This window comes from Podarcis filfolensis (assembly GCF_964270895.1).
Source record: "Podarcis filfolensis genome assembly, chromosome: 2".
Taxonomy (NCBI): Eukaryota; Metazoa; Chordata; class Lepidosauria; order Squamata; family Lacertidae; genus Podarcis; species Podarcis filfolensis.
In genome coordinates this window covers 90,670,791-90,698,636 of record NC_139605.1, presented here as the reverse complement: position 1 = coordinate 90,698,636, position 27,846 = coordinate 90,670,791, and the positions used below count along the sequence as shown (strand labels likewise).

General features: G+C 42.9%; 2 protein-coding genes across 2 annotated transcripts in view; both read left to right on the top strand.

The window, feature by feature from the left end:
- Nucleotides 1–10,721, top strand: part of LOC310755417 (5-hydroxytryptamine receptor 3A-like) — an 11,441-nt gene extending 720 nt beyond the window's left edge. The window contains exons 2-9 of the mRNA XM_083598261.1: nucleotides 1,366–1,523; nucleotides 1,840–1,884; nucleotides 1,999–2,108; nucleotides 3,526–3,692; nucleotides 5,102–5,262; nucleotides 7,224–7,434; nucleotides 9,233–9,406; nucleotides 9,978–10,721. Coding sequence (XP_083454387.1) covers nucleotides 1,366–1,523; nucleotides 1,840–1,884; nucleotides 1,999–2,108; nucleotides 3,526–3,692; nucleotides 5,102–5,262; nucleotides 7,224–7,434; nucleotides 9,233–9,406; nucleotides 9,978–10,246 — 1,295 coding nt within the window. The 3' untranslated portion in view covers nucleotides 10,247–10,721. The remainder of the gene's footprint in view (nucleotides 1–1,365; nucleotides 1,524–1,839; nucleotides 1,885–1,998; nucleotides 2,109–3,525; nucleotides 3,693–5,101; nucleotides 5,263–7,223; nucleotides 7,435–9,232; nucleotides 9,407–9,977) is intronic.
- A 47-nt stretch (nucleotides 10,722–10,768) lies between these two features.
- LOC310755416 (5-hydroxytryptamine receptor 3A-like) lies at nucleotides 10,769–22,516 on the top strand. The gene is made up of 9 exons (XM_083598260.1): nucleotides 10,769–11,601; nucleotides 12,490–12,647; nucleotides 12,992–13,036; nucleotides 13,135–13,244; nucleotides 14,295–14,464; nucleotides 15,759–15,919; nucleotides 18,347–18,557; nucleotides 19,993–20,166; nucleotides 21,367–22,516. The coding sequence occupies exons 1-9, from the start codon at nucleotides 11,556–11,558 to the stop codon at nucleotides 21,633–21,635; spliced, it is 1,344 nt and encodes a 447-aa protein (XP_083454386.1). The 5' UTR covers nucleotides 10,769–11,555; the 3' UTR covers nucleotides 21,636–22,516.
- The last annotated feature ends 5,330 nt before the right edge of the window (nucleotides 22,517–27,846 follow it).

Sequence of the window (27,846 nt, the reverse complement as noted above, 5' to 3'; positions counted from 1 at the left end):
GGAATAAACAACTATCTGACTTCTAGAAGACATCTGAAGGCAATCCTGTATTGGGAAATTTTTAATGTCTAATGTTTTACAATTTTGTATGTGTTGTAAGCCGCCCAGAGTGGCTGGGGAAACCCAGCCAGACAGGCGTGGTATAAATAATAAAATTAGGAGTAGTAGTAGTAGTAGTAGTAGTAGTAGTAGTACAGACTTATAATAAAAAGTAATGATATTTCAAAACTCTTGAAAATTCAAATAAAATAATGAGGGGAGTTGGGTGGAAGGGCTGTGTTGGATTTTTATGTACAGTAATCTAGAAGGGGGCATGTGTTTAAAAAGGATGAGACGCATGACCTTAAACCAAGAGTGGCGTGAGTACCAGTAGCTCTGCAGATATTGTTGGACTTCAATTCCCATTAGCCCCCAGCAGCATGGCCAGTGCTTACGGATAATGGGAGTTGCAGTCCAGCAACATTTGGAGGGTCACAGGCTCCCCATTTGCACTATAAACTGTAGTTTTATGAAGTACGCAACGGATCTGTCATAGAGTTTTGGCCATGCTGAGATGAAATGGATATATGTGGCCAGGGTGGACATACTCACAGGTTCTATTCTGCATTTCATCAAGACAAGTGCTTTGCATTTTCAAAGAGGCAGGTGCATGGTGCCTGATGTCTAATTACAATATTTGTCATCATAACAGTGTTTGCAAAGAGTGCATCAAAATAACATAATTATCTGGAAAGCAACATCCGGACCACAAAGGGGAAGAAGTAATGGACACTAATGGGTAACCAGATCTTTAATTAAGCACAAAGATCAAGATGAAGAGAAAGAAAATGTTTTAGGGAATTTGTGTCCACTTCAGGCCAACAGGGAGGCATGGGCAGATGTGCAGAGCTGATAAAGTAAGGAGCAAATGCATGGAAATGACATTCAAAACCAGAGATGTGAAATGCATTACCCCACAGCCACGGGAGGTTTCCATTTCATACAAGAAATACTGCTGCTCCTCATTTCAGTAAACCTAGCAGCCTAGAACATTTTTTATTCTACTATTGAAAAGCATTTGGACCTACTCAGAGAATGTGGAAAGCTGTTACGATGAGTTTTCTTCTCTCCTGGGTGCCAGGTAAGAGCATTTATTCTCTTCCCTCCAGCTCTACTAGCTGACAAATCAACTAAAAGACATGATGGAAGGTAGGGTGGATGTTGGAATGAAGGACAGTAATTTCTCCAGTTCACTGGCTTTCGAAATGATGGTAGACAGCAAAAGCAAGCGGCGAGGAAGGATACTGTGGGGACTCTGCCTAGAACACAGACTTTTTAATCTTACCATACTGAGACATTCATCTTCTCATTTTGTTCCTATTCCAGAAGCCACCCAAAAACAGATTTGTGGTTACTATGATGTGGCCAAGTACCTCAACATCTCTTCTAATAAGGATCTCTTCTCATACACCATACCCAAGAGAAATTGGGAAGAATCCTTAGAAGTTGACCTAGACTTCACCCTGGTGTCCATCCTTTCAGTGGTAAGAGAGAATAATCATTACATGTCTGGTCTCCAGTGATAAGACTAAGGAAAAATACTGAGGAGGGGGGAAAGAAAGGGAAGGGAAGTTGGAGCAGGGGAATAATTGTTGGGGTAGAATAACAAAACACTCATGTGCTAGTTTAGTAGCTGCAATTCCAGCAGGGCCACCAGCAGATCAGCCAGCAGGGGAGCAGGAATTTTAAAAGAGGGTCAGCCATCTCCCTCCCACCCTCCCGTAGTGCTACTATCTGTCTTAATTTTCTAGGGCGGGAAGAAGAGAATACATTAATCTTTACCCTTTTGCTTCTTTGCAGCAAGAAAAATTGCAGGTGGTCACATTCTATTTCTGGCTTCATGTGGTAAGGTCCTCTTTCTTCTCTGCAAGTAACAAACAGATTCATCCTCCCATGAGAACCCAGAGGAGATTAAAAAAAAAACCAAAACCAAACTAATATAATTTTTCCTTCCACTAGAGCTGGAAAAATGATTTCATCTCATGGGATCCCTTGGATTTCTGTAACATTACAAGGATCACTCTTCCTGTGAAACTATTTTGGACCCCAGACATTTACATAGATGAACGGTAATGCTGCTTTTAATCCATGTGGAATGTGTTTTCAAACTGCATTTTGAGGGCAAATTTGCAGCGTAGCTCTGAAACCACATTACAATTTCCATGCCCAGGCATCGAGAAGGCTGCCTGCCATGATAGCTAGATGTTTAGCAGCACTGGGATAGAGGATGAGCACAAATGCGGGCAGCATTGCCAGGACTAAGCCAAGAGTTTTGAATTTTGCATTGTGTGGCTGAGTTTAGGTTACCTTGGGTTTCCCTGGCACAGAGCTAAATGAAATATAATCTTCCCCAACCACTCATCTATCATGCAAAATAGCCACCATCCTATAAATGCTGTGGTAGATTGCTTGAAATACTTGGTTTTACTGGCTTAAATTCTTAAATGGTGGTATTATTATTATTATTATTATTATTATTATTATTATTATTATTATTTAGTACTTGGGTTATTAAATAACATACAGCAAGTTCATTTTTCTCAGTTGTTTGAAATTGAATCTAAGCACGAGGATTTAAAGGTTTTATTTTTGTTCTGCCTTTCTTCCCCCACCTCTAGCTAAGGATGATATAATTTAGATATCTGTGAAAAGAACCATAGATGGTTTCTGAGTGAGGGGGGGGGGTGCTAAGGGGGACACAGTGAGTGGAGCTTGGGTTCTGCAAGCCAACAGCATTTTGGAAGTGCTGACCACCTCTCTCTCGAGACCTGATGTGGGAGCAGATAAACAGATATTACAAAATGCCACAAGCCTCCTTCTGGGGGAAAATAAAACAGGTAGGGGCCACACACTTGGAACATCTCACCACTGAGAGAAGTGATGTAATCTAACATTATCATTACTATTCCGATCCCCAGACATTTTTATGACAGCTGCTGAATTTTGCAAAATATTGGAAATATTTTGGTTGGAAAATTAAAAAATTACGGAATCCACCTGGGCTTTCCTATAAGGTGACATTGTTTATATGTGAACATATTAATGTCTTATTTGTATATTATAAATGTTTTCATAACCCCCTTTGGTTATATTTTATACTCTATTATTATATAATACATGCAGTCAATCTCTGTATGTTTGTTTGGTTGTTGCATTGACAAAGAGGGTTTCAATGTAGGAGCCAAACCTATAAATTGCCTCCTCCTCCTCCTCCTGCATCTCACATCCATCCTTTGAAGTACACCTCTTCAGGTTGTCCCCAGCACTCTCTTTTGTTTGCTTGCTGCATCCATGCAAACCCTGCTGTTAGTTTCAGATCATCCACCCATTGCATAGGTGGCTTTCCCCTTGGTCTTTTAAAATGGTAGGGTCTCCACACTACTACTCATCTCTTGCCACATGCCCTGCTTAAGTCCATTTTTACTAATGCAGGTTGTCTAATATGTACAAAATGCTAAGCTTTCCTTACGATAACCGTATCTTTAGGGCCGATGAAGACAAGTTCACACTCAGCCCTATGGCATTTGTCACATCCGATGGCTACATTCATTTGCTTCAAACCTACCGACTCACTTCATCCTGCGGTCTGGATGTCCATGCATTTCCTTTTGATAAACAAAAATGCAACTTAACCATGACCACAATATGTTCAGGTAACACAGCCAAGCACAGCTGTATTTCTTTGAACTGTCATGATTGTTTGATTCTATCTCTCCATCCATGTACTTTTGAATGCACACTCCCAATTGGTACCCCATATGCTCACTCTTCAACCTTCACAATTCACCCCTTTCCCACCTAGGTCTTGCTTGCCAAGCCTGCCAGACCTACCACCCCTTGTTAAACCTTTACACCACTCCCGAATCAGCTTCCCAACACCCAACTCCTCTTAACTCCCCAACCCCCACGTCTCTTACAGCTTCTTAAATCTCCCAATTCTCCCACAGCTCACCCTACCCTTCCCTTTATACTTTTACAAATCTCTCCCTTTGCAACTCATCAACTTCACCACCACCACAAAGGGCAAAAAGACTTTCCTCTTCACCCCAACAGCAGTGGTGACAACAACAGGGTTAGCATAGCTGTCGTTGTGTGAAGGAGAAACCCCTGCATTTCAAAATGCAGGCATTTTTCTCTCCTTCTCTGAGCAGCAATCATAGCATAAACTTTGGGGTGGGATAGATGTTGGAGAGACCTTTGCCCCTTTGCCCTCCCCACCATCAATGGCAGTGGAATCAGAGGTGGAATGTGGGGTAGAACTGTCCTTCCTGCTCCTTTGTGGCCTGATCACTCTACCCATGTCTTTGCATTGCTCTCTCACTCTGCCTACCTGGTATATCCAACCTGCAGTTTGCATGGCTGCCTATTGGTGGCCATGAAAACTGCTGCATGATGACAGCCTTACAATTTTGTTATATAGAAAGATAAGATTAGGTTGCATCCAACTAAGACCTACTCAGAGTAGACCCATTGAAATAATGGACCTGAGTTAGCCATGCCCATTAATTTCAATGGGTCTTTGCGGAGTAGGACTAGCACTGGGCACAAGGCATTATTATTTACTTACTATATTTCTTATCTCCCCTTCACTAGGAGGTTAACACTGTACACTCAGCTTGTGCCTTTCCAAATGTGCCTTACGTTCCCTGTTTTCCACATCTTTCTTGAGTGTCTCCCTATTATCACTCCTTATCGTATGCTTGCTCCCCCTGCCAATGTCCCCAGGTCAAAGTCTTCTCTCAGTTTTGAGAGTTGCTCCCATGGGAGGCTGACCACATGTCTGCTATTGGTATATCACTACCAGTTTGGGTGTGATGCCACATCGGGGCTTAATTCGCACACTGAGCAAGCTGTGGGACAAGATGGAAGAGTTATGGCACAACCTCAAAAGGAAGACCTAAGAGGGCTGACAGACATCACTACTGAAGTATATACACAGTCTGTGCTCCTAACGGGTTCATCAGCTTTATGTTTCATATATATATATTTTACTGAGGATGTGATTGTGATTTTCTATACTGCCCTAAACTAACAACCTTCATTTGTCTTCTGCTGAATCTAGATAAGGAAATACTATTGAAGAGCTCTAAATCTTCCATGAAAGCAAACCAAGATAGTCACAAAAGTTTCTTGAGCAGTGGAGAATGGAAGTTTGAAGAACTGAGGATCATAGAGCACACCTGGGGATATGATATAAGCAACTTTAGTATTGTCACTTATGAGGTATTTGGTTTCTAATACATTTAGAAAACATGGGAACACTGAAAGATATCCCTATATATCTAGCGTTCGGTTTTATGCTTAAGACAAAGTTTGTGTTCGTTTTTATGCTTAAGCAAAATTTCAGGCATGCTGCTTAAATTTTTAGGGTAGTAAATTTACCAAGATGAAAGTCTACCAGGCTTGTATGTTGAGCACACTGCTTTATGGGCAGCTTACAGGCATCAGGCGTGTTGCCTCAATGTCTTCCACATGCACTGCGTCAGGCAGATTTTGAGCCACACATGGCAGGACAGAGTCTCAAGCAAAGATGTGCTCTTGCAAGCCCACATTCCTACACTCCTGTCTCAGTTACATCTATGTGGGCAGCTTGGTCATGTCCACAGAATGGAATATGGCAGGACCCCCAAGGATGTGCTTTATGGGGAGCTGGCTTCAGGTACAAAGCCCATTGGCCAACCAACTCTGTGTTACACAGAAGAAGGCTGGCAACATCAACCCCACCGTGTGGGAATCCCATGCAGACAACTGCAGAGCCTGGAGACAAGCAGTCAGGTCATGTATCCACAGCAGTGACCAGAGAAGGAATGACTGCTGGGAGGAATGCAGAGAGGAAACGCCATGGTGCAACTGCTGCAGCACAGCTGGGTGCCTTCATCTGCCCCAGCTGCAAGCAAACATGTCTCTCCCATATTGATCTCTACAGCCTGAACAGCAGGCAATGTGCCTCTCCAACGGTTTGACTTCACTCCCCAAAGGCACATCCTTTACTGTCTCCTGAGACAGAAGGATGCCAACCAACCATTACTGGCTCATTTTCAAAAAGATAAATCAATTGTCCTTTGCAATATGTTGACGATGGACACTTTGATTTTAAGTAATCGTTCAAGCTGCAGCAATACAAACAGAATAGCATCCTGAGGTTGCAATCCTATGCACACTTATCTAGTAAGATCATTGAAGAAGCACCATATTTTTCGCTCTATAAGACGCACCAGACCACAAGACGCACCTAGTTTTTGGAGGAGGAAAACAAGAAGAAAAAAATTCTGAATCTCAGAAGCCAGAACAGCAAGAGGGATCACTGTGCAGTGAAAGCAGCAATCCCTCTTGCTGTTCTGGCTTCTGTGATAGCTGTGCAGCCTGCATTCGCTCCATAAGACGCACACACATTTCCCCTTACTTTTTAGGAGGGAAAAAGTGAGTCTTATAGAGCAAAAAATATGGTAAGCATGCATTGGGTTAGTAGATGAGTTGCAGAAGCAAGCACAACCTGGGTTCTTTCAGATGACCTGTTTATTTAGTTTGTTTGTGGGCAGGTTATATGTCGTCGTGTCAAATACAGTGTTATCCCACACTTTCCATGAAACATTTTAAAGGTAAAGGTAAAGCGACCCCTGACCATTACGTCCAGTCGTGGCCGACTCTGGGGTTGTGGTGCTTATCTCGCTTTATTGGCCGAGGGAGCCGGCGTACAGCTTCCGGGTCATGTGGCCAGCATGACTAAGCCGCTTCTGGCGAACCAGAGCAGTGCACGGAAACGCTGTTTACCTTCCCGCCGGAGCGGTACCTTTTTATCTACTTGCAGTTTGACGTGCTTTCGGAAGAGAGAAAATAATGGTCTCACCTACTCTTCCCCCCCCCCCCCCAATTTTTTTATTGATTTTCACATTTATCACAAAGAAAAAGAAAAACATTACAAAACACAAAACAAAGAAAAAAGACACAAAAAAGAATTATCACTTCATATCCCTAATTTCATTACATTGACAACTGACTTCCTCAAATCCCCTCTAACAGAATTTCATTATATCACCTGTTTAACAGTCCTCCAAATGGTCTCACCCACTCTTAGGCTGCTAAGAATAAGGACCATGGGCAAATTGATGCTACTAGTGAGACTGAAAGGATAGTACCATTCTTTGCTGTAATCTTCATTCTTGTTTTGTCCTTTTTTGGGACAGGTTTCTATGAAGAGGCAATCCATTTTGTATGTGTTGGTTCTGATCCTGCCAACTTTTACTCTGTTCTTGCTGGATATGGCTATTTCTTATGCGTTTGCTTGCCCTGGAGAAAAGATTGCTTTCAAAGTGACACTGATCCTGCAAGTCTCACTCTTGTCATTGATTCTGAATGATATGCTACCATCAGCATCAGATGATCCACCAGTCATAGGTAACCACCTTTTACTGCACAGATTATTCAGCCCTGGCAGCCTTTGAACAGTTTTGGGGGGCTGTCAAATAGTTTTGGTTGCTTTCATTGGACCTACTCACATTGTGGTCCAGCAACCAGGTCCCTGAGTCAGTAACTGATTTTTAGCTGGAGATATTATTTTGTAAATCGTAATTACCTGGCATTGTACAGAACTAGAATAAAGATACTCCTTATCATTTGTTTAGTACATATTAAAGCACTTCAGTGACATGAACTTGCGGATCTTACAACAGCTCTGCAAGGTATCTTGGTGTTATTATCCATATATCTCAGATGTGGGGAAAGAATGAGAGAGTTTAGCTAGCCACCCTGAGAGATTTGTCCCAGGGAAGACATCCTGTTTTGCAGCTGCTATGCTATAGTAGCTTTTAGTTCAACACTGGCAGTACCCATTGACCTCCGCACGAGATAGGGAAAGAAGGGTCTCTTTAATGCCTTTCTACCATTTGAGAACAGCAGCAAAGGCCTGCAGTGTGTTATGCATCTCTGACAAAGGTTTGCACAGCACAATCTTCTAGTGAACAACAGCATGAGTCTAACCATGCCCATCCATGAGTAAGTCCTGTTGAAATCAATGTGACTTACTCCAAGGAGTTAGGAGTGCACCCCAGTTGAGTTAAATCCTCAATGTTCTATGGACTGGAAGTTGGCACTCCTTCAAGGAAAAAGTGGGACAAAGGAACAGATGGCCAAAGCCCCTTTAATAGCTGCCACAGCACCAGGATTTATAGAACCCAGGGTCCACAGAACCAGAGATGGGACAGGTGTCTCCACTTAGGCCTGAGGAACCCCAGTACATGGCCAGTCCAACAGCATAGGAATCACACCAAGTGGGAGGCCATGGGACCCAAGAGCAATGTCCATTTTCGGGCCAGAAGGTGGCCCTTTAAGGGAGTCTGGATTTCCAAAAGGCAGTTGTTCATATAAGAGTTGTGGACTGATGGTAGAGGCCTCAGTCCAGTTCCAACCCCAGTTTGAGCAACTTGTCCCCTAGGAACTCTCCATGGTGCTTCAACAACTAACCAGTCTTGTCCTATGGGTTCCTCTGCAGGAGAAGGACAGGAAGACAAAAGTAGTCTTTTTAATGATGAATCTATTTGATTGGCCATGGAAATCCCTATTTCTCTCTATTTCACTATTATGAATTTAAGAGAGAAGGATTCCATGCTAGCCAAAGAGGGCAAGATGACTCGGTTTTGTGTTTCAATGCTTTGGTGTATTTTTGGATTTATCCTTATTTTATACCTTCTATAATCTACAAAGTGTGTGAGTTTTGGGGCATTTAATTCTCATAAAGGAGAACTAGAGCTTCTACAAGTTTCTGCAAGCAATCTGGCCCATTTGTCACTGTAGTTACACTGGTGATTGGATGCCCACAAAATCTGGTGGGGAGAAGAACCATCACCCATTGTCACTATCCCAGGCTCCGTCTACAAACGCCGACACCACCATCACTACACTTCCCCCACATTCCTTTGGAGTTAGACCTAATTCCCACTCAAGTTATTTCAAGCTCCCCCAAAACGACCGTCATCTTTACCATACATACATCCCATCACAGACAAAGCATCTACAGACATAGGAGCACCAAACCAGCAACCCACATGTTACTTGTGTGGTCCCTACAGCATATCTTCTCAGTGCCACAACACTCCCCATTTATTTTCTGCCTCCTGCCAGGCCCCTCCCACTCTAGCGTAAAAGAACAGTCGCCTGAAGGGCCAAATATTTACCATCCATTTCTTCTCCAACACAGCCATGTTTTTCACCGGGATATTTGTATTTATGGTCTTTGGTATCCTGGAGAATGCTTTCGTACTCTATCTTAAACAGAAGAAACCAGAGTCCCCACCCTTCATGAGGAATAAATTTATGAATATAATTCTGAGAAAGAAGAAAAAGCAATCTGAGAAGCCTGTGGCTGATTTAGGTAAGCACTTTCCAAAATGTTTTTTTTCTTTTTCTTACATAATGGAGAAAAAGATCAATAAAGAGGGAGAAGGGGGCAAATGTCAAGCACCATAATCCAGTGCTTTAAAAAAAAAACCAAATCCTTTTCACAGTTCATTTTTAGGAGTACGTGAAGGATTGGCTATTTATTTAGTTTTTTATTTAGCTAATTTATGGGTCACTTCATGGCATAAAGTCATGGAGACAATGTCCAGTCCCTCCTGAATGTACAGCTGGAATAAGGCTGAGTTTATTTCTGTGTAATGTAAGAAATGGACTTGAGGCACCAGGCTGTCCCCATTACTCCTCTGATGAAAGAGGTAAGAACATTGTCCAGGATCCATTGTCCAGGAATTGAGATAGTAGAAACCCACTGGACGACCTTCAGGATTTCTTAGGTTGCTTCGACAGGTGAACCAAATGCCAGAATTTAGAATCAAAACAGCCAGTAGTTTTTTAACTCTCCATTTTTAATTCTCAAACAATGTCTGTTCCTACATAGGATTTTCTTAACATGTTAACATATACAGTCTTCATTTTCTTCCACGCAGGAGACGGGCTGCCCAAAGGGAGCCAGCAGGCAGGCAGATCATCCTTGTCAGAAAAGTGCCATGAAGAAGAGAGTTTGGTGTTTCTGAAACATATTAATGCAGAATTGCAACAGATCAGGAAACATCTCTCCCTAGAAGAATGCCAGGATGACTCTGAATCAGTTGTGTGGGATAATATGATCCTCCTTGTGGAGAAAGGGCTTTATTTTACCCGCCTGATTTTCTCATTCATCTTTTTAACTTTTGTTGCCGTGCAGTGGACATGCTAAATTATATATTATTGGTATTTGTGGTAGACCAAGGAGTGCATAACCAATGCCCGTTGTACAAGTATCCTAACTATACCAATTTGTATAAAATCAGCAAATGAGACTTGATGAAATGCCTCAGCCAAGTGGTGTTTGCTGTTGGAAGTGTGCTTACTAAAGTCAAAGCCTTTCATGCTTGGAAATATGTAAAAACACTGCAAAATTTACGACTCAATCAAGCCTCACAAAACCAATCATTCAGAAGTGCTGGTTTTTCAAGGCTTCATTGGGTGGCAAGTTTTCTGGCCTGGCGTCAGTATGTGGCATCCTCAAGCAGTTGCCAGGGCCCCAGCGAGGTTCTCTGCTGACACCACATTCATGCACTCCTTTGAAAAACATGTCTGGGTCCAGGAGTTGCCATTTAAATTTCCCACAATTCCCCAGAGCAATGCCTTGTTGGAGGCATTGTGGGAATTTTACATGGTAACTTCTGGAGACTGCTGGGGAATTTTTATGCTATCACAAAGGGAAGATGGGTTTTTTTAAAAAGGATGAGAAGCATGGCCTTAAGTCAAGGGTGGAGAACTGGTGGTCCTACAGATGCTGCTGGACTTCAGTTCCCATGAGCCCCAGCCAGCATGGCCAAAGCTTAGGGACAATGGGAGTTGCAGTTCGGCAACATCTGGAGGTTATGAACTGTAGTTATGTCCAAGAACCATGGCTCTGTCACAGAATTTTGGCAGCATCTATACCAAACCACAATTCCCAGGATCATTTGAAGACACCAATGGGTTTAAACACCGTAGATATATGTGAGTAGGGTTGATATGCCTTCAGGCCCTACTGTGTATTTTACTAAGTGAAGTGTGTTGCATTTTCAAAGAGGCAGGAGTGTAGTGCCTGATATCTAATTACAATATTTGTCTTAACAACATTTGCAAAGAGTGCATTAAAAGAACAACTCATAATTGTCTGGAAAGAAACATCCGGACCTCAACGAGGAGTAAGTAATGCACACTAATGGGAAGCCAGATCCTTAATTAAACACAAATCTAGAGGAAGCGAAAGCAAATGTTTTAGTTGGGTGATCCCAACAGGGAGAAATATACAGATGCTAATGCAGAGCCAATAAAGTTACGAGAAAATATCATTACGAGCAAATGCATGGAAATGAGATTCAAAACCAGAGATGTGAAATGCATTACCCCACAGCCAGGAGAGATCTCAATTTCACACAGAAATGTGGCTCTTCCTCACCGCTGCAAATTTAGCAGCCTAGCAGGTTATTGCTTCTTCTCTTAAAAACACTTGGTTTGACTCTCAGAGAAGAATGTGGAGAACTGTTATGATTAGTTTTCTACTCTCTTGGGTGCCAGGTAAAACCATTTCTTCTCCTCTCTCTCGTTTTAATAGCTGACAAATCAACTAAGAGACTTTATAGAAGGTAGGTTGGATGCTAGAATGAAAGGCAGCAGTTTCTCGAGTTCACTGGCTTTCGAAATAATGGGATACAGCAAAGGAAGAGGAGAGAAAGGATACTGTCTGACTCTGCCTAGATGCACCTCTTTGCTGGGGCTTTTGACACTTGAGATGTCTCTTTTTAGCATCCGCCTTATTTTCGTATTCTTAAGTTTCTTTAAACTGCTTTTAATGTTGTGTTTTCATATAATGTTGTGTTTTAATTGTAACTGGAAGGGAGAATAACATTATAAAAGAATAAAGGGGAATTGAAATGTGTGAGGAAAAGGCTGAGCAAGTGAAGGCTGGAATGTGAAGGTTGTGTTTGCAGGAGAACCATGCAAGAAGGATGGAAGAACACATGTGCAGGAGCTATTGCTGTAGCTGTTGAGGAAAAAGGAGGGAGGGTTAAACCAGTATAAGCTAGTAGAAAGACGTATTGCCATATAGGGACATAACAGCCCCTTTGCTTCCCTGTGCTTGTAATTGTATAAATGTGTATACTTCTTTCATATTTGGTGTGCCATCCATAACTACTTGCTGGTTGAGGCTGTGTGAAACCAGCCTTGCAATATCTAAATAAATGTCCTATTTGACTAACAATTGGTGTCCGGATTCTGTTGGCCATCCAGGCTGAACCCACAGGGTATTGGGTACTGAACTCCAATATTTCCCCAGCATAACCAAACCTGGAACATTAGGTTGAAGAGCAGGTAATAAATTGTAAACAAGAACAAGAACAGAACAAGGACTTTTGAATCTTACCATACTGACACATTCATCTTTTCATTTTGTCCCCACTCCAGAAGCCACCCAGAAACAGAATTGTAGGTATCACGATGTGGCTGAGTACCTGAACATCTCTTCTAATAAGGATCTCTTCTTATACACCATACCTCTGAATGATTGGGAAAAGTCTATAGAAGTTCAACTAGACTTCACCCTGGTGTCCATCCTTTCAGTGGTAAGAGAGAATAATCATTGCACGGTTGGTTGCTAGTGATGGGGCTAAGCACAAATACTGGGGAGGGGGCAAAGAAAGGGAAGGGAGGTTGGATATGGAGTGCTGCCTTACAATTGCAAACTGTTGGGGGAAATTGCAGAACAGTCGCTTACTGGATTCATAGCTTAAATTCTAGCTGTGTGTGACAGGCAGGGCCACCAATCAGTTGGGGACAGGTGGATTTTTAAAGAGGAACATCCATCTCCCACCCACCCATTGTACCACCAATATATCTGTCTCTGTGTTAATTCTCTTGGACAGGAGGAAGATAATGTGTTAATCTTTTCCCTTTTGGTTCCTTGCAGCAAGAAAAATTGCAGGTGGTCACATTCTATTTCTGGATGTATGTGGTGAGGTCCTCTTTCTTCTCTGTAAATAGCAAACAGATCTATCCTCCCATGATTTTATTTTATTTTATTGTAAGTAATATATTTTTTCTTTCCTCTAGTTCTGGGACAATGAATTTGTCTCATGGAATCCCTTGGATTTCTGTAACATTACAAATATCACTTTGCCTGTGAACCTTTTCTGGACCCCAGACCTCTACATAGATGAACGGTAATGCCGCTTTTATCCCATGGTGAATGTGTTTCCAAACTGCATTTTGTGGGCAAATTCACAGGGTCGCTTTTGGTGCAGCCATGTACTGAAACCACTTTACCATATCCATTCCCAGGCGTTGAGAAGGCTGCCTGCCATGATAGCCAGAGGTTTAACAGCGCTGGGCTGGGGGCTGAGCACAAATACAGACACCATTGCCAGGGCTAAGGCAAGAACCTGTGAATTTTGCGTTGTTTGACTGAGTTCAGGTTGCCTCAAGTCTTCTTGGCACAGAATTTGGTCTAAGGGCTTGTCCACATTCTGCTTGTTCTTCACCCCCAGTTTCCCGCTGATGAGATGGGAATAAATTAGAAAATTGTACAAGTTTTGATTCATTATTTGTTTGTTATAAGTATTTTATATCATCATTCAGTTATATTTTATGTTTTATTATTGTCATGAAGTCAATATCTACATGTTGACCCTTTAGATCAGGGGTAGTCAACCTTTTTGTACTTACCACCCACTAATGCATCTTTCTTGATGGTAAAATTTCCTTACCACCCACCAGTGCTTGATGGAAGGAGGATTCAACTTTTGCCATAGAACCCCCGACCGCCCATCTAGAATCCTGAAACTAGTGGGCGGTAGGGACCAGGCTGACAATCCCTGCTTTAGTTGGTTGTTCCAACAAATAGTTGGTAGACCATGAGACTCTTAATTTCAGGGTTGTGGGTTTGAGCCCCACATTGAGCAAACAGATTCCTGCATCGCAGGGGGTTGGACTAGATCAGCTTTTCTGAACTGTGGGTCCCCAGATGTTGTTGAACTACAACTCCCATCACCCCTAGCTAGCAAAACCAGAGCTTAGGGATGATGAGAGTTGTAGTCCAACAACATCTGGGGACCCACAGGTTGAGAACCGCTGGACTAGATGATCCTTGGGGTCTCTTCCAACTTTACAGTTCTATGATTAACAATGAGGCTTCCCATGTAGGGGCCAGACTTACGGGTTATCTAATCTGTGCAAAATGCAAAGCTTTCCTAATTACAATACGCTGTCTTTAGGGCAGATGAAGACAAGTTCACACAGAGCCCTTTTGCTTATGTATCAGCCGACGGTTCCATTCAAATGTTTCAAGCCTACCGACTGACTTCATCCTGCAGTCTGGATGTCCATGCGTTTCCTTTCGATCAACAAAAATGCAACATAAGCATAATGTCATCGATACATTCAGGTAAAACCATGTATTTCGTTGAACTGGCATGATAGTTGGCTTCTCTCTCTTCATTTGTACCCTCTTGAATTCACACCCCCAATTTGCACCCCATGAACTCACTCTTATGTTGAACTCCAAACCACCACACTTCACCCCCTTTTCCACCTATCTCGGCAATTATTATAACCAGGGGCTGCAGCCCAGCTTATGTGGCTCACCAACCCCACTAAACCCTACGCAGCTTGCCAACTCCCCTCCGTTTACACCTCACCCAACCCCCAATCCCGCCGCAGCTCTCTCAATGGCCCCAAAGCCCTAACAGCTTGCCCAACCCCCATCCCTTTGCACATCACCAAGCCCTACCTCCAATGGGGTTGCCAACAAAGGGAGCATGGTTTCTACTGTGGGAAGAGACAAGAATGGCTGCATTTTTAAATGCAGGTGTTTTTTGCACCTCAGAGCAGCAGCATGGGGATGGGGGTGGCGGGAACAGATGAAGAGGAGATTTTCTCCCATTTGTTCCACCCCTCCCTAACATTTATGGCAAGGCTGCAGATGTGGTAAGAAGCGAAAAATGCCTGAATTTCCAATTGCAGCATGATGACAGCCTTACAACTTTATTATGTTGTAAGATAAGATTGGGTTAGTCAAGTCCATTATAGTGGTACCTCAGGTTAATAACGTAATTCATTCCGGAGGTCTGTTCTTAACCTGAAACTGTTCTTAACCTGAGGTACCACTTTAGCTAATGGGGCCTCCTGCTGCTGCTGCACGATTTCTGTTCTCATCCTGAAGCAAAGTTCTTAACCTGAGGTACTATTTATGGGTTAGCGGAGTCTGTAACCTGAAGTGTCTGTAACCTGAGGTACCACTGTACTTTCAATGGGTCGATGTGAAGTAGGACTAGCATGGGGAACAAGCCATTATTATTTGTTCGCTGTATTTCTTATCCACCCTTCATCAGGAGGTCCCCACTATACACTCCGCTTGTGTTTTTCTGAATGTGCCCTACGTTCCCTGTTTTCTGCATCTTTCTTCACTCTCTCCCCATAATCACTCTTCCCTGCATGTTTGCTCCCCTTACCAATGGTCAAAGTTGCCTCTCAAAATAATTCAGAGTTGCTCCCATTGGAGGCTGACCATGTGTGTGCTACTGATACATCACTACCATTTTTTTTGAGCAAACTGTGGGACAAGATGGAACAGTTATGGCACAACCTCAAAAGGAAGACCTAATATGGATGTGACTGTGATTTTCTATACTGCCCTGAAGTAACAACCTTCCGTATCATTTCTCTTCTACTGCCTCTAGATAAGGAAATGATAATCATGAGCAACAAATCTTCCAAGAAGGCGAACCAAGATAGTCGCAAAAATTACTTGACCAGTGGGGAATGGAAGTTTGAGGAGCTGAGGATCATTGAGCACATCATGGAATATGATTTAATTAACTTCAGTGCTGTCACTTATGAGGTATTTGGCTTCTAATACATTTAAAAAAACATGGAAACAGAAAAAGATCTCCCCCTATGTAGCTAGTGTTTGTTTTTCATGCTCACGAGTTTTAATCCACACTTATTTTCAGAACTGCTGCTTAGATTTTAGGTAAAAAAAAAATTAAATGATTTTTATTGAAATTTACAATCACCAGCCAACCCCCACCACCCACCACCAAAACATCACATCTTGTTACATGTTTCCTACTTTGTGTTTCATAGATCCATTAGCTTCTGTCCTTCCCTTCCACCAGTTTTCCTATTCCATTCTATAGTTTACAGATTCTTTAATTATACCATGACATGAGAATTATTTCAATCCTGCCAACGTTTTCATATTTGTACAATTCTCACTTATATAAACCATAAACTTACTCCATTCTTTTTGGTACTTTGTCTCCAACTGATTGCGAATTCTGTGTGTCAATTTAGCCATCTCAGCATACTCAACCAACTTTATCTGCCATTCTCTTATTGTTGGCATCTCCTGTTGCTTCCACTTTAGAGCTATCAGAACTCTGGCTGCAGTTGTTGCATATAAATATAATCTTTGATCTATCTTTTTAATCCCTTCTCCCACCAAACCTAGCAAAAATTCTTCCGGCTTTTTGGGAAAACTGTACTTAAACATCTTTTTTAACTCGTTGTAAACCTCATCCCAAAACTCTTTTATTTTATTGCAAGACCACCACATATGATAGAAATCACCGTCTTTTTCCTAGCACTTCCAGCAGGTTTTACTACTTGTTCTATACATTTTTGCCAATTTGGTGGGAGTGAGATACCAACGATAAACCATCTTCATAACATTTTCTTTTAAGGCAGAACAAGCAGTGAATTTTATGCTCTCATTCCAGAGTTTGGCCCATACATCATATTCTATGTTATGTCCTAAATCAATAGCCCATTTTATCATAGCCTCTTTTATAAATTCATCTTTTGTGTTCCATTCTAGTAAGAGATTGTACATTTTTGATAATAGCTTGGATTTACTCTCTAAAATATCTATTTGAAATTTCAATTTTTTTGTCCTCAAATCCTATTTTTTTATCCTCTTTAAAGACATCATTGACTTGATGGTATTGCAACCATCCTGTCAATTTTTCAGCAATACACTCATAGGGCTTTAATTTCCAACCTTTTTCGGCCTTCATCAAAATTTCCTCATATGTGGCCCCTCTCCCTAGTATGTTCATTTTTTTAACTGTTAATATATCAATTGGTGACAGCCACCACGGTGTTTTCCTTTCCAACAAATTCTTGTTTCTTTCCCAGACTTCAAATAAAGCACCTCTTATCACATGATTTGTAAACCCCTTATGCACTTTTGCCTTACCACACCAAAGATAAGAGTGCCATCCAAATCTGTTGTTGAACCCCTCCAAATCTAACAAGTCTAGGTTCTCCTGAATTATCCAATCCTTTGTCCAACATAAACATGCCGCTTCATAATAGAGTTTCAGATCAGGTACTGCAACCCCCCCTCTTTCCTTCTTATCTGTCAATATTTTAAATGTAATTCTTGGTCTTTTCCCTTGCCATATAAAACGCAAGAGGGTTTTTTGCCACTCTTTGAATTGTCTTAAACCTCTTATTATCGGAATTGTCTGGAATGAAAACAACATTTTCGGTAGTAGATTCATTTTAATCGCAGACATTCTTCCCATCATTGATAGCTTTAATCTGTCCCATATTTCTAATTCTCTTTTAATCTCCTTCCAGACTGGTTGATAATTGTCATTAAAAAGATTTATATTTTAGGTAAATTTTAAAAGGGTAGTATGTTATTGGCTCATTTTTATTTCTTAAAAAAGAATGCAAGTGTTCTTTGAAATATGTTGATGATGGACACTTCGATTAAAAACAAAACACTGTTAAACCAACAGGGAGAACAATAAATCAGAAGTTCATTTGGGAGGAATGCTTGCCTAAATAGGTATGTCTATAGGAGCCAGTGGAATGCCAACACTGATGGAGGCCTTTTGCATTTCAGCAAGGAGGGAGGCATTCCACAGCCCTGGTGCCATCAAGTTCTGATTATTGAAATTTTGCCTGCCAGGCCATTACAGACAGAGAAACCTTTGTTTTCCTTCAATGGTAAATCCCTCAGTGGTACGGTGATCCATTTCAGGGTTTTTGCAGCAGCTCTTTTGATTCCACTCCAGGTCCTGCCAGGGGCTCCATTTTTTCCTACAATTGTTATTGTTATTAATATTACATTTATATCCCACTTTTCCTTCTGAAACATTTTTGGAAGAGGGAAGACGGTGGTCCCACCCACCAATGGGTTGCTAAGAATAAGGACTATGAATGAATGTATGCTACTAATGAGACTGAAAAGAGAGTTCCATTCTTTGCTGTAATCTTTGTTTTTATTTATTCATTTCCCCCCTTTTTTGGACAGATTTCTATGAAAAGGCGCTCCATTTTGTATGTGTTGGTTCTGATCCTTCCAACTTTAACTCTTTTTTTGCTGGATATGGCTATTTCTTTTGCATCTGCCTCTCCTGGAGAAAAGATTGCCTTCAAAATGACACTGATCCTTCAAATCTCATTTTTGTCAATGATTCTTAATGATATGCTACCCGCAACATCGGATAATCCACCAGTCATAGGTAAACCACCTTTTATGCATGTCTTATTTAAGCGCCGGCAGCCTTTGAACACTTAGGGTCTGTCAAATAGTTTTGATTGCTTTCATTGGACTAATTCACATTGTGGTTTAGTTAGTGAGCAGGTCCCTGGGTCAGTAACTAACTTTTAGTTGGAGGTACATTTTGTGAATCATCATTATCTTGCACGGTACAAAAATAGAATAACAATACCACCTTAGCAATTTGTTTAGCACTTTAATATAGTCAAAGCACTTCAAATATATTATCTTTCAAATCGTATAGCAACCCTGTAAGGTCGGTCAGTATTATTATCCCTATCTTCCAGCTTGAAGGTGAATTATTATTATTATTTTATTATATATTACATTTGTATGCCTCCCTTTACCTGTAGATCCCAAGGCAGTTCACAAAATAAATCACAATATATATTTTTTTAAAACAAGAAAATACATAATAAAAACAAAAACAACCCAATAGTATCCCATCCCACAACACATTTTAAAAGGGCGAAAGAAATAAAAATATTGTCCAGTAGCACCTTAGAGACCAACTAAGTTTGTTCCGGGTATAAGCTTTTGTGTGCATGCACACTTCTTCAGATACACTGAATCAGAAGTCACAGACCTTTATATATAGTGGGTAGTAGGAGATGGGTGATTGACTCAATGGGTATGGTAAAACTGTTGATGACTTTTAATGACTGCAATTAGTCCTACAAGAAAAAGCAAGGGATAGTATACAGATGACCAAAAATAGCTATAGCATATGTAATGAGACAAGAATCCACTATCTCTATTCAGACTAGTTCTCTCCATAGTTTTCACTTTAGACCAACATGGCTACCTACCTGAATTTTAAAAGGGCATTAGACATCAATCAGCCAAAGGCCTGGTTGAAGAGAAATGGTCTACCTGATGCTTAAAGGTGTATAATGAAGGTGCGAGGTGAACTTCCCTGGGGAGAGCATTCCACAAACAGGGAGCCACTGCAGAAAAGGCCTGTTTTCTCATGTTGCTGCCCTCCAGACCTTCCTTCTTACTAGGAGGGAGAGAAGGGGTTAGGAAGGAAAGGAAAGGAGCTTGACGCAGTGCAAGTACACTAGCAGGAGTGCCAGACAGGCTCTGCTGATGCACTCACTCCAGACTGCCCCTCTCAGTTGCCTCCTCTCTCTCCCTGACAGTAAGTGGTAAGTGATATCACTGTTGGAACGCGAAAGAGGCAGCTCCACCACACTAGGCCACTTCTGAATTCAAGGACACATTCTAGCCAAGCAAACACTCAAGGAGAGGAAAGGGCAAATCTATTGATAAGGACTTGGCCCATTGAGAGTTTCAAGCACTGGAACAGTCCTTGGATTCCCCATTCCCACATTAAAGAAAAGACATCTGAGGGATGCTAGCTTTTCACCACCCCTGTTTCTTCTTCTTCAATGCAGCCGCGTTTTTCACTGGGATGTTTGTATTTCTGGTCCTTGGTATCTTGGAGAACGCTTTCGTACTCTATCTCAGAGAGAAGAGACCAAAGTTGCCATCCTTCAAGGGGAATAAATTCATGAATAGAATCCTGAGCAAGAAGAAAGAGGAATGCGAGAGCCCAGCGATCCATTTAGGTAAGCGTTTTCCGAAATGTAAACTATTTACCGTAAGGAGGTGGGGCACCTATAAAGCAGAAGAAGGGTGCAGATATCAAGCACCATCATCCATTACTATAAGAAATCTTTTCGCACAGGGTATGCGCAGGATTTAAGTACAGTGGTACCTCGGGTTACAGGCGCTTCAGGTTACAGACGCTTCAGGTTACAGACTCCGCTAACCCAGAAATAGTACCTTGGGTTAAGAACTTTGCTTCAGGATGAGAACAGAAATCGCGCGGCGGCAGTGGGAGGCCCCATTAGCTAAAGTGGTACCTCAGGTTAAGAACAGTTTCAGGTTAAGAACGGACCTCCAGAACGAATTAAGTTCTTAACCCGAGGTACCACTGTATACACTCTTAAAAAGAAAAACAAATAATTGAGACACACCCACTGGAGAGCTGGAATTTGTTTATTGATTGATTTATTAAACAGATTTAGAATAAACAGATTTAGAATAAATTCATCAAGTAGTGTACATCTCCCACCAGAATGTGCAGTTGGAAGAAGCTTGTATTTTTTTCTGACTAATGTGTGAAATGGACCTGAGGCCTCAGGCTGTCAGCATAGCTCAAATAAGTAAGTGTGGAAGGAAGCAATCCATATTAATCTAAGGTCTGGGCAATTTTCACAAGTTTCATTCATTCTGTTAAGCCTCAGATATGTCACATCTGATCCCTTTCATGCACTTTCATGCAATATAGAAAGTGGAAATAAGCTTAAATCAGATGCAAGCTCTTCTTCATTCATTACATACTGGAAAATATTAATATTGCTCTTAGAGCCATTTAACCTGCATATCTTAAGGCTGAAACACTTATCTGGGAGTACATTCAACTAAACTTGATGGTGGAACTTAGTTCTCAGTAGGCATGCATAGAATTGCACTGCAAGAGCCTTCTTGATTTGCAGCACTTTGAGTCTTGCAAGGAAAACCCAGACTCTGTCTGGAATCAAATAACTGGCATTTGTTTTAATGAAGGTGGAGGTATGTTGCTTCACATTGCGTTATAACAGATGCAAAACGTCCAACACGGCTTCCAGTGAACCATACGCCAGAATTTGGAATCAAAGAAGCAGTTCTTTAACTCTCCATTCCTTTATTCTCAAACAATGTCTGTTCCCAAACATAACAGATTAACAGATTAACATATATCCTCCTCATTTTCATCTGTACAGGAGACAGGTGCCCCAAAGAGAACCAGCCGGCAGATGGATTTCCCTTGCCAGCAAAAGACAGTGAAGATGACAGCTTGGTGTTTCTGAAACATCTGAATATGGAACTGCAACAGATCAAGAAACATCTCTCTCTAGAAGAACGCCAGGATGACCCTGAATCAGTCGCGTGGGATAAAACAATGGCCCTTGTGGAGAAAGGGCTGTATTACACCCGCCTGATTTTATCTGTCATCTTTTTAGCTGTTATTATCATACAGTGGACGCGCTGAATTATAGATTATTGGCGTTTGTGGTGGAACAAGGAGCATGGCATTTTTGTAGACTAGATCACATAATCGATGCATGTGATACAATTGCACTACATTACCACCAGTTAAGTTGTATATGGTCAGGAAATTCCGTGGGACAGAATGTCTAATGCTGTTAGATATTAAATTACTAATGTCAAAGCAAATCATTCTTGGAAATATGTGAAAACAGGACAAAATTTGCCACTTAACTGAGCCTCGCAAAACCAAATATTCTGAAGTACTGGTTTTCCAAGTCTTCACTGGGTGGCATGTTTTCTGGCCTGGCATCAATGCATGCCATCCTTGGGCAGTTGCCAGGGCTTCAAGAGGGTTTATCAACTTGAAAAGGGTGTCTTTGTCCAGGAATAAATTACCAGAGCAACAGAGGCATTGTGGGAACTTGAAATGGCAACAGCTGGAGCCAGTTGCCTAGTGCTGCCATCAGGTAATCCAGGAAAAGAACAATTGGCATAGAAGGGCTAAATTTTGGCAGGGATACCTTTTCCTGGCCTGATGCTGCTATGTTGGGAGAAGCAGCAACAGGCAAAATCCTTCTTTCTGTGCAACTAGTAAAGGCTCAGACGCTCCCTGTGCTCTATTGTATTTGACAACTCCAGGAAAACAAAGTAAGCATTATGGTAATGTGTGGAATTAGTCTAATTTATACATCTAGTTATGATCAGCAATATGAGTTTAAAGAGCAATATCAGTTTGGGCATGAGCAATTTAACTTGGCCAAATAAGAAACCGGGAGCGTTGTTCGCTTCACTTTCTGTGCACTGCTGCCAAAAATCTTATAATTGCATGAAATGAGTGATGCATAATAAAGAAGTGAATTGACAATATTGTTGCTTCATCTTGCCAGTAAGAAGATCCCTGGTGAATCAGGCCAAAGGCCCATCTAGTCCAGCATTCTGTTCTCGCAGTGAGATGCAGCATGCCTTGTGTTTATGGTTGTCCCTGAGGAGGACATTTTTGTTGAAATGTAGCATATACCAGCCTGAAGTCTCATGAGCATCATCTTGTTGCTGTTGGTATTCATCTGTCTCGAGAGACAATGGAGTTTCCCTCAGGGGTGAAGTCATATCGCTATGTTAGCAGCACCAAAGCAACCTCCCTGGTGCACAAGCCTGGACAGTGTGTATGGGGGTCCTGGGCTGCCCAGATGACAAGACCCCCCCCCAGTCTTGCTGATGTGGTCCAAAGGAAAGCAGAGCAATTCCTACCTGCCCGCAAAATGTCTTGCCAGAGTGGTGCATGCTCTAGTTATCTCCCGCTTGGACTACTGCAATGCGCTCTACGTGGGGGCTACCTTTGAAGGTGACCCAGAAACTACAACTAATCCAGAATGCGGCAGCTAGACTGGTGACTGGGGGTGGCTGCCGAGACCACATAACACCGGTCTTGAAAGAACTACATTGGCTCCCAGTATGTTTCCGAGCACAATTCAAAGTGTTGGTGCTGACCTTTAAAGCCCTAAACGGCCTTGGCCCAGTACACCTGAAGGAGCGTCTCCACCCCCATTGTTCTGCCTGGATGCTGAGGTCCAACGTCAAGGGTCTTCTGGTGGTTCCCTCACTGCGAGAAGCAAAGCTATAGAGAACCAGGCAGAGGGCGTTCTCGGTAGTGGCACCCGCCCTGTGGAACGCCCTCCCATCAGATGTCAAAGAGATAAACAACTACCTGACTTTTAGAAGACATCTGAAGGCAGCCCTGTTCAGGGCAGCTTTTAATGTGTGACATTTTTATGTATTTTTAATCTTTGTTGGAAGCCACCCAGAGTGACTTAGGAAACTCAGCTGGATGGGCAGGGTACAAATAATAAATTATTATTATTATTATTATTATTATTATTATTATTATTTTGGCATCAGCTTGGCAGCAGGAGTTAGTTGTCTGAAGGAGGCATACAAGGCTCCATCCACTCCCGATTTGTGTAGGGTTTATCGCTTAGCCTTTTCTTCTCCCAAATATATCCCGCAAGGCAGCAGAGGTTTAGGATCAGAGTCTTCCTTCTCCTGGATGGGCCCCTTTCCCAGGTTGATGAGCCCCATCTGCCCCTCACTTCCCTCTGCAGCACGTGCAGAAATCACCTTCTTGACAACTGGAACCACTAGAGGTCTTGCCTGCTCAATCTGCCAGAGCCTGTCTTCATATGCAGGGGAAGTCCCTAACTCAACAAGGGTTTGAGACCCATCAACTACCCGTGAGGGAGGAAGCCTCTCAGGCACCTGGGGCGGGGTGCCCAGGGGCGGGGGGCGCGGCACAGTATGGCGCAGCACCCATAGGGCTAGGGCTGGGGTGTGCTGTGCTGCGCAGCACCCATAGGGATGGACAGAGGCGGAGCTAGTGGCGGTGGCGTGCATCCCAGAGGGGTGCGCCAGCGGCGGAGAGCGTCCCGGGGGGCACCACACACGGCGATGTCACCCCTCCCCCACTGCCCCCACCCTGCTCCGCCTCTGCAGCTACTCTCACCTGGTTTAGCCAGCCAGTCGAAGCCGTTCCCAGGATGTGCCCTGCTGTTACATGCTGACAGCTTCTAGGTGAGAGCTGAGTGCAGGGTGGAGACCAAAAGTGGACAAACTACCTCAGAACGAGCACAATGTGTCCCCACACCAGAGGTACTGCCCCTCTCCTAGCACCCCATACACCCCGAGCATCATCTATATCTCCTTTTAACAAGATCTCTGCATTTTTTAAATTACTCGGTATAGTTATATTTACCCAGAACTCACTCCTCTTCACCACAAGCTATAAAGCACTGAATCTCTCACACATTATCTGTTGCTTGTAAGTGAATGAAGTAATCAGCAGTCAAGTTTGCCAGCTAAACCAAAGGATACTTGGGCTGAGCGTGAGTAACAGAGCAGGGGTTACATTCCAGGGATTGCATCTAAAGCCCAAATCGTGGGTGAGGTTGCCAAAGTCTTTTTTTTCCAAGATGCCCACCCACCTTCCACCCCTTTTAAATTAATTTACCTATTTCGCAGCATACATAAAGCTGAATGCACACAAGTAAAATGTCCGTAAATTGCAGGCTAACTGTACTTCAGGCAGTTTTGGTGCAGCTGCTGTGGCTCATATTTCGTGTTTGTTTGCTGCGTTAGACTGCTGCAGCAAAAACAACAAAGAATGCGTTCTGGTAAGACTGAGGACCCCTCCAGATGGCCTGTTTAATAAATGGTCATTTATCCTGAGTTGCTTGCACAAACCTTAAGGAGAGATTAGACTGTACCCAATCTTTACTGAGCATTTATTCTGACTGATTTGCATGGAGGTGATATGGCATTCATGTTTTCTTGCTTGCTTGTTGTATGTTTTCCTCATAGCCGTTCGTTCATCAACACTTTTCAGCATATTTCCCTGTAACTTTCCTAAATGCAGAAAGTATTTGTTGTTGTTTTTTAAGTGGATTTGTTGCCCTCGGGCAATGGAGTGTGTTTTAAGCCACTTTAACTGCTGAAAGGCTTTCTGAAACTCAGTCCACCAGAATGCCCCCCCCCCCGAATTTATTCTCTTCCTTTACCTGCTGTGTTTATTATAAGTATAGTGGTACCTCGGGTTAAGAACTTAATTCGTTCTGGAGGTCCGTTCTTAACCTGAAACTGTTCTTAACCTGAGGTACCACTTTAGCTAATGGGGCCTCCCACTGCCACCGCACAATTTCTGTTCTCATCCTGAAGCAAAGTTCTTAACCCGAGGTACTATTTCTGGGTTAGAGGAGTCTGTAACCTGAAGTGTCTGTAACCCGAGGTACCACTGTACATTGCAAAAATGTACAAGACACATGGAGAGGATGAGCCTTCATGGCATTATATCTCCAGAGTGTCTGTCCTCGCTTCTCTCATAGCTTCAGCCGGCTTGAGTTCAGAACAGGCAGGCATATATTCCCCAGCCTCTCCAGTCAGCAGCCAAGATGGATCTACCTTTGCTCCCCTCTGCTCCTTGCAAAACAACACTCTTTCCCTGTCACCTCACACACATCCCATCACCTTGCCAGCCTGCCCATTCTCCTGTCTCTGTCCACTCCTCAGAGCTGGGGGGAAGGACAAGTTCTTTTGCATTGCCAATGGCCTGGTATTGTTTCCCAAAGGCTCTGCACTTAACTAGCTTGACACAGTCCCGCAGCTAGCATTTTCCCTCCCTGTCCCAAATATCAGCTAGATTCTGACATTCGTTAATTTCTCAGAGGTTCCTCTCCTCCCCTCAGAAAACAACCTATAACATCGTGAACTGTTATAACGTCATGAGAACACAGATCAAAAACACAGCACTGGAAGCCCAGTAAACACCAGAGCACCAGGCCCGCCACACATAACATGATATCACATGGATGTGATATCACATACATGTGACACCATACCGCAGCACCAGCACACCGGGCACCTCAGAGGGTCATGCCAGAGTGCAGAAGTTTCAGTCCTTCAGCGCAACCTTGCTGACAAACTCAGCATCCCTTGGATCTTCATAATACAATGGTACCTCAGGTTAAGAACTTAATTAGTTCTGGAGGTCCGTTATTAACCTGAAACTGTTCTTAACCTAAGGTACCACTTTAACTAATGGGGCCTCCTGCTGTAACCTGAAACGTCTGTAACCTGAGGTACCACTGTACATGCAACTGGAGAAGGCTGATGGTCGAGAAGGCCAACCATTGACAGGAAGCCGAGTGAGGAGCCCGAGTCCACACTTTCCCTCTTCCACCCACTGGCGGAGGAAGAGAGGGGATGGCACACACACACACACACACACACACACGTGCTGAGCACCACACCCACACAGGCGATGTGCCACGCCCCCGGGATGCGCACCAGCCATGCCCCTGCCTGCTCTCCGCCCCTGGTGCAGGAGCATGAAGCTCCGCCACTGCTTCCACCCACTCAACATTCAGGGGCCTGGCCCCTTGCCCCCAGATACAGAGGGGCCAAAGACCCCTCAGCCCCCTGCGGTTGGTGCATCTGGTGAGTACGGTATGAGAATACCACTGGAAAAGGCAATGAAGCAGCTTGCAAATTCCATGTAATTGAACAGGATGTAACCATACAAAGGAACTTCTCTGATTCCTTCAAATTGAGGCCACTGCTTTGAAGCAATTAACATTAAGTAACCCATCACAGACATCTGTCCAGTACAGCATTTTGGCTATGTTCCTTCTTCTCCATTATCTGCCACCCAGAAAGCCCCAGGGATCCATTTTCAATATGCATATGAAATGTGCAGTTGTGTTTCAATAACCGCAGTGTCAGAAGAGTGCTTCAACTTTCCATTAAGGAGATGGGTCCTTGCCACTGCCTTCAGTTGTTGGCTTTTTCCTAATCATCCCACACCCACCCCAAGTTTAGTTTTATTGGAAAGTGAACCAATAAAAATAGGTGGAGCAGAAAGGGCAGAAGCTGCTCGCCTTACAGATCACTCTTCTTTCCCTGAAATGAAACTGTTGGTTGAGAATGATGACAAAGGACTTAGGGTGCTTCCAGACTGTCGCTCTTTTTCCAATGGGGAGTCAATCACATATGGGGAAATTCAGGTTGTGCACTTAAGAACACAATAAGATCCTGAAAGATCAGGCCAATTGCCCATTTGATAGCATTCTGTTCTCACAGGGGCCAGCCAGGCGCGTGTAGAAAAACTGCAAGTATAATAATAATAATAATAATAATAATAATAATAATAATAATAATCTGAGAACCCCTCCTGTGGTTTCAAACAACTGGTATTCAGAAACATTATAGCCTCCGGGGTGTATATGGTATTAGGGGAGGGGTGATACCTCTGCTGGGGGACATGTTGTGTGCCTTCTGGGGTAGTTTGGCCACCTTTGGTCACCACCCTGAACTCAGCTCTCACCTGTGGCTCCTAGAAGCTGTCAGCATGTGACACCCCAGAAATGGCTTCAACTGGTTGGCTAAACCATGTGAGGGTAGCCAATGGGTCTCAAACCCATTGGTGAGTTAGGGACTTGCCCTGCATGTGAAAATATACTCTGGTGAGTTGAGCAGACAAGACCAAGAGTAGTTCCATTGGTCAAGAAGGCGGTTTCTGCATGTGCTGTAGGGGGAAGTGAGGGGCGGATGAGGCTCATCAACCTGGGAAGGCAGCCCATCTAGGAGTAGGAAAACTCTGATCCCAAACCTCCACTGCTTTGCTCATTCAAGAGAAAGGCTTCGAAAGTAAACCTTGAGGGAAAATC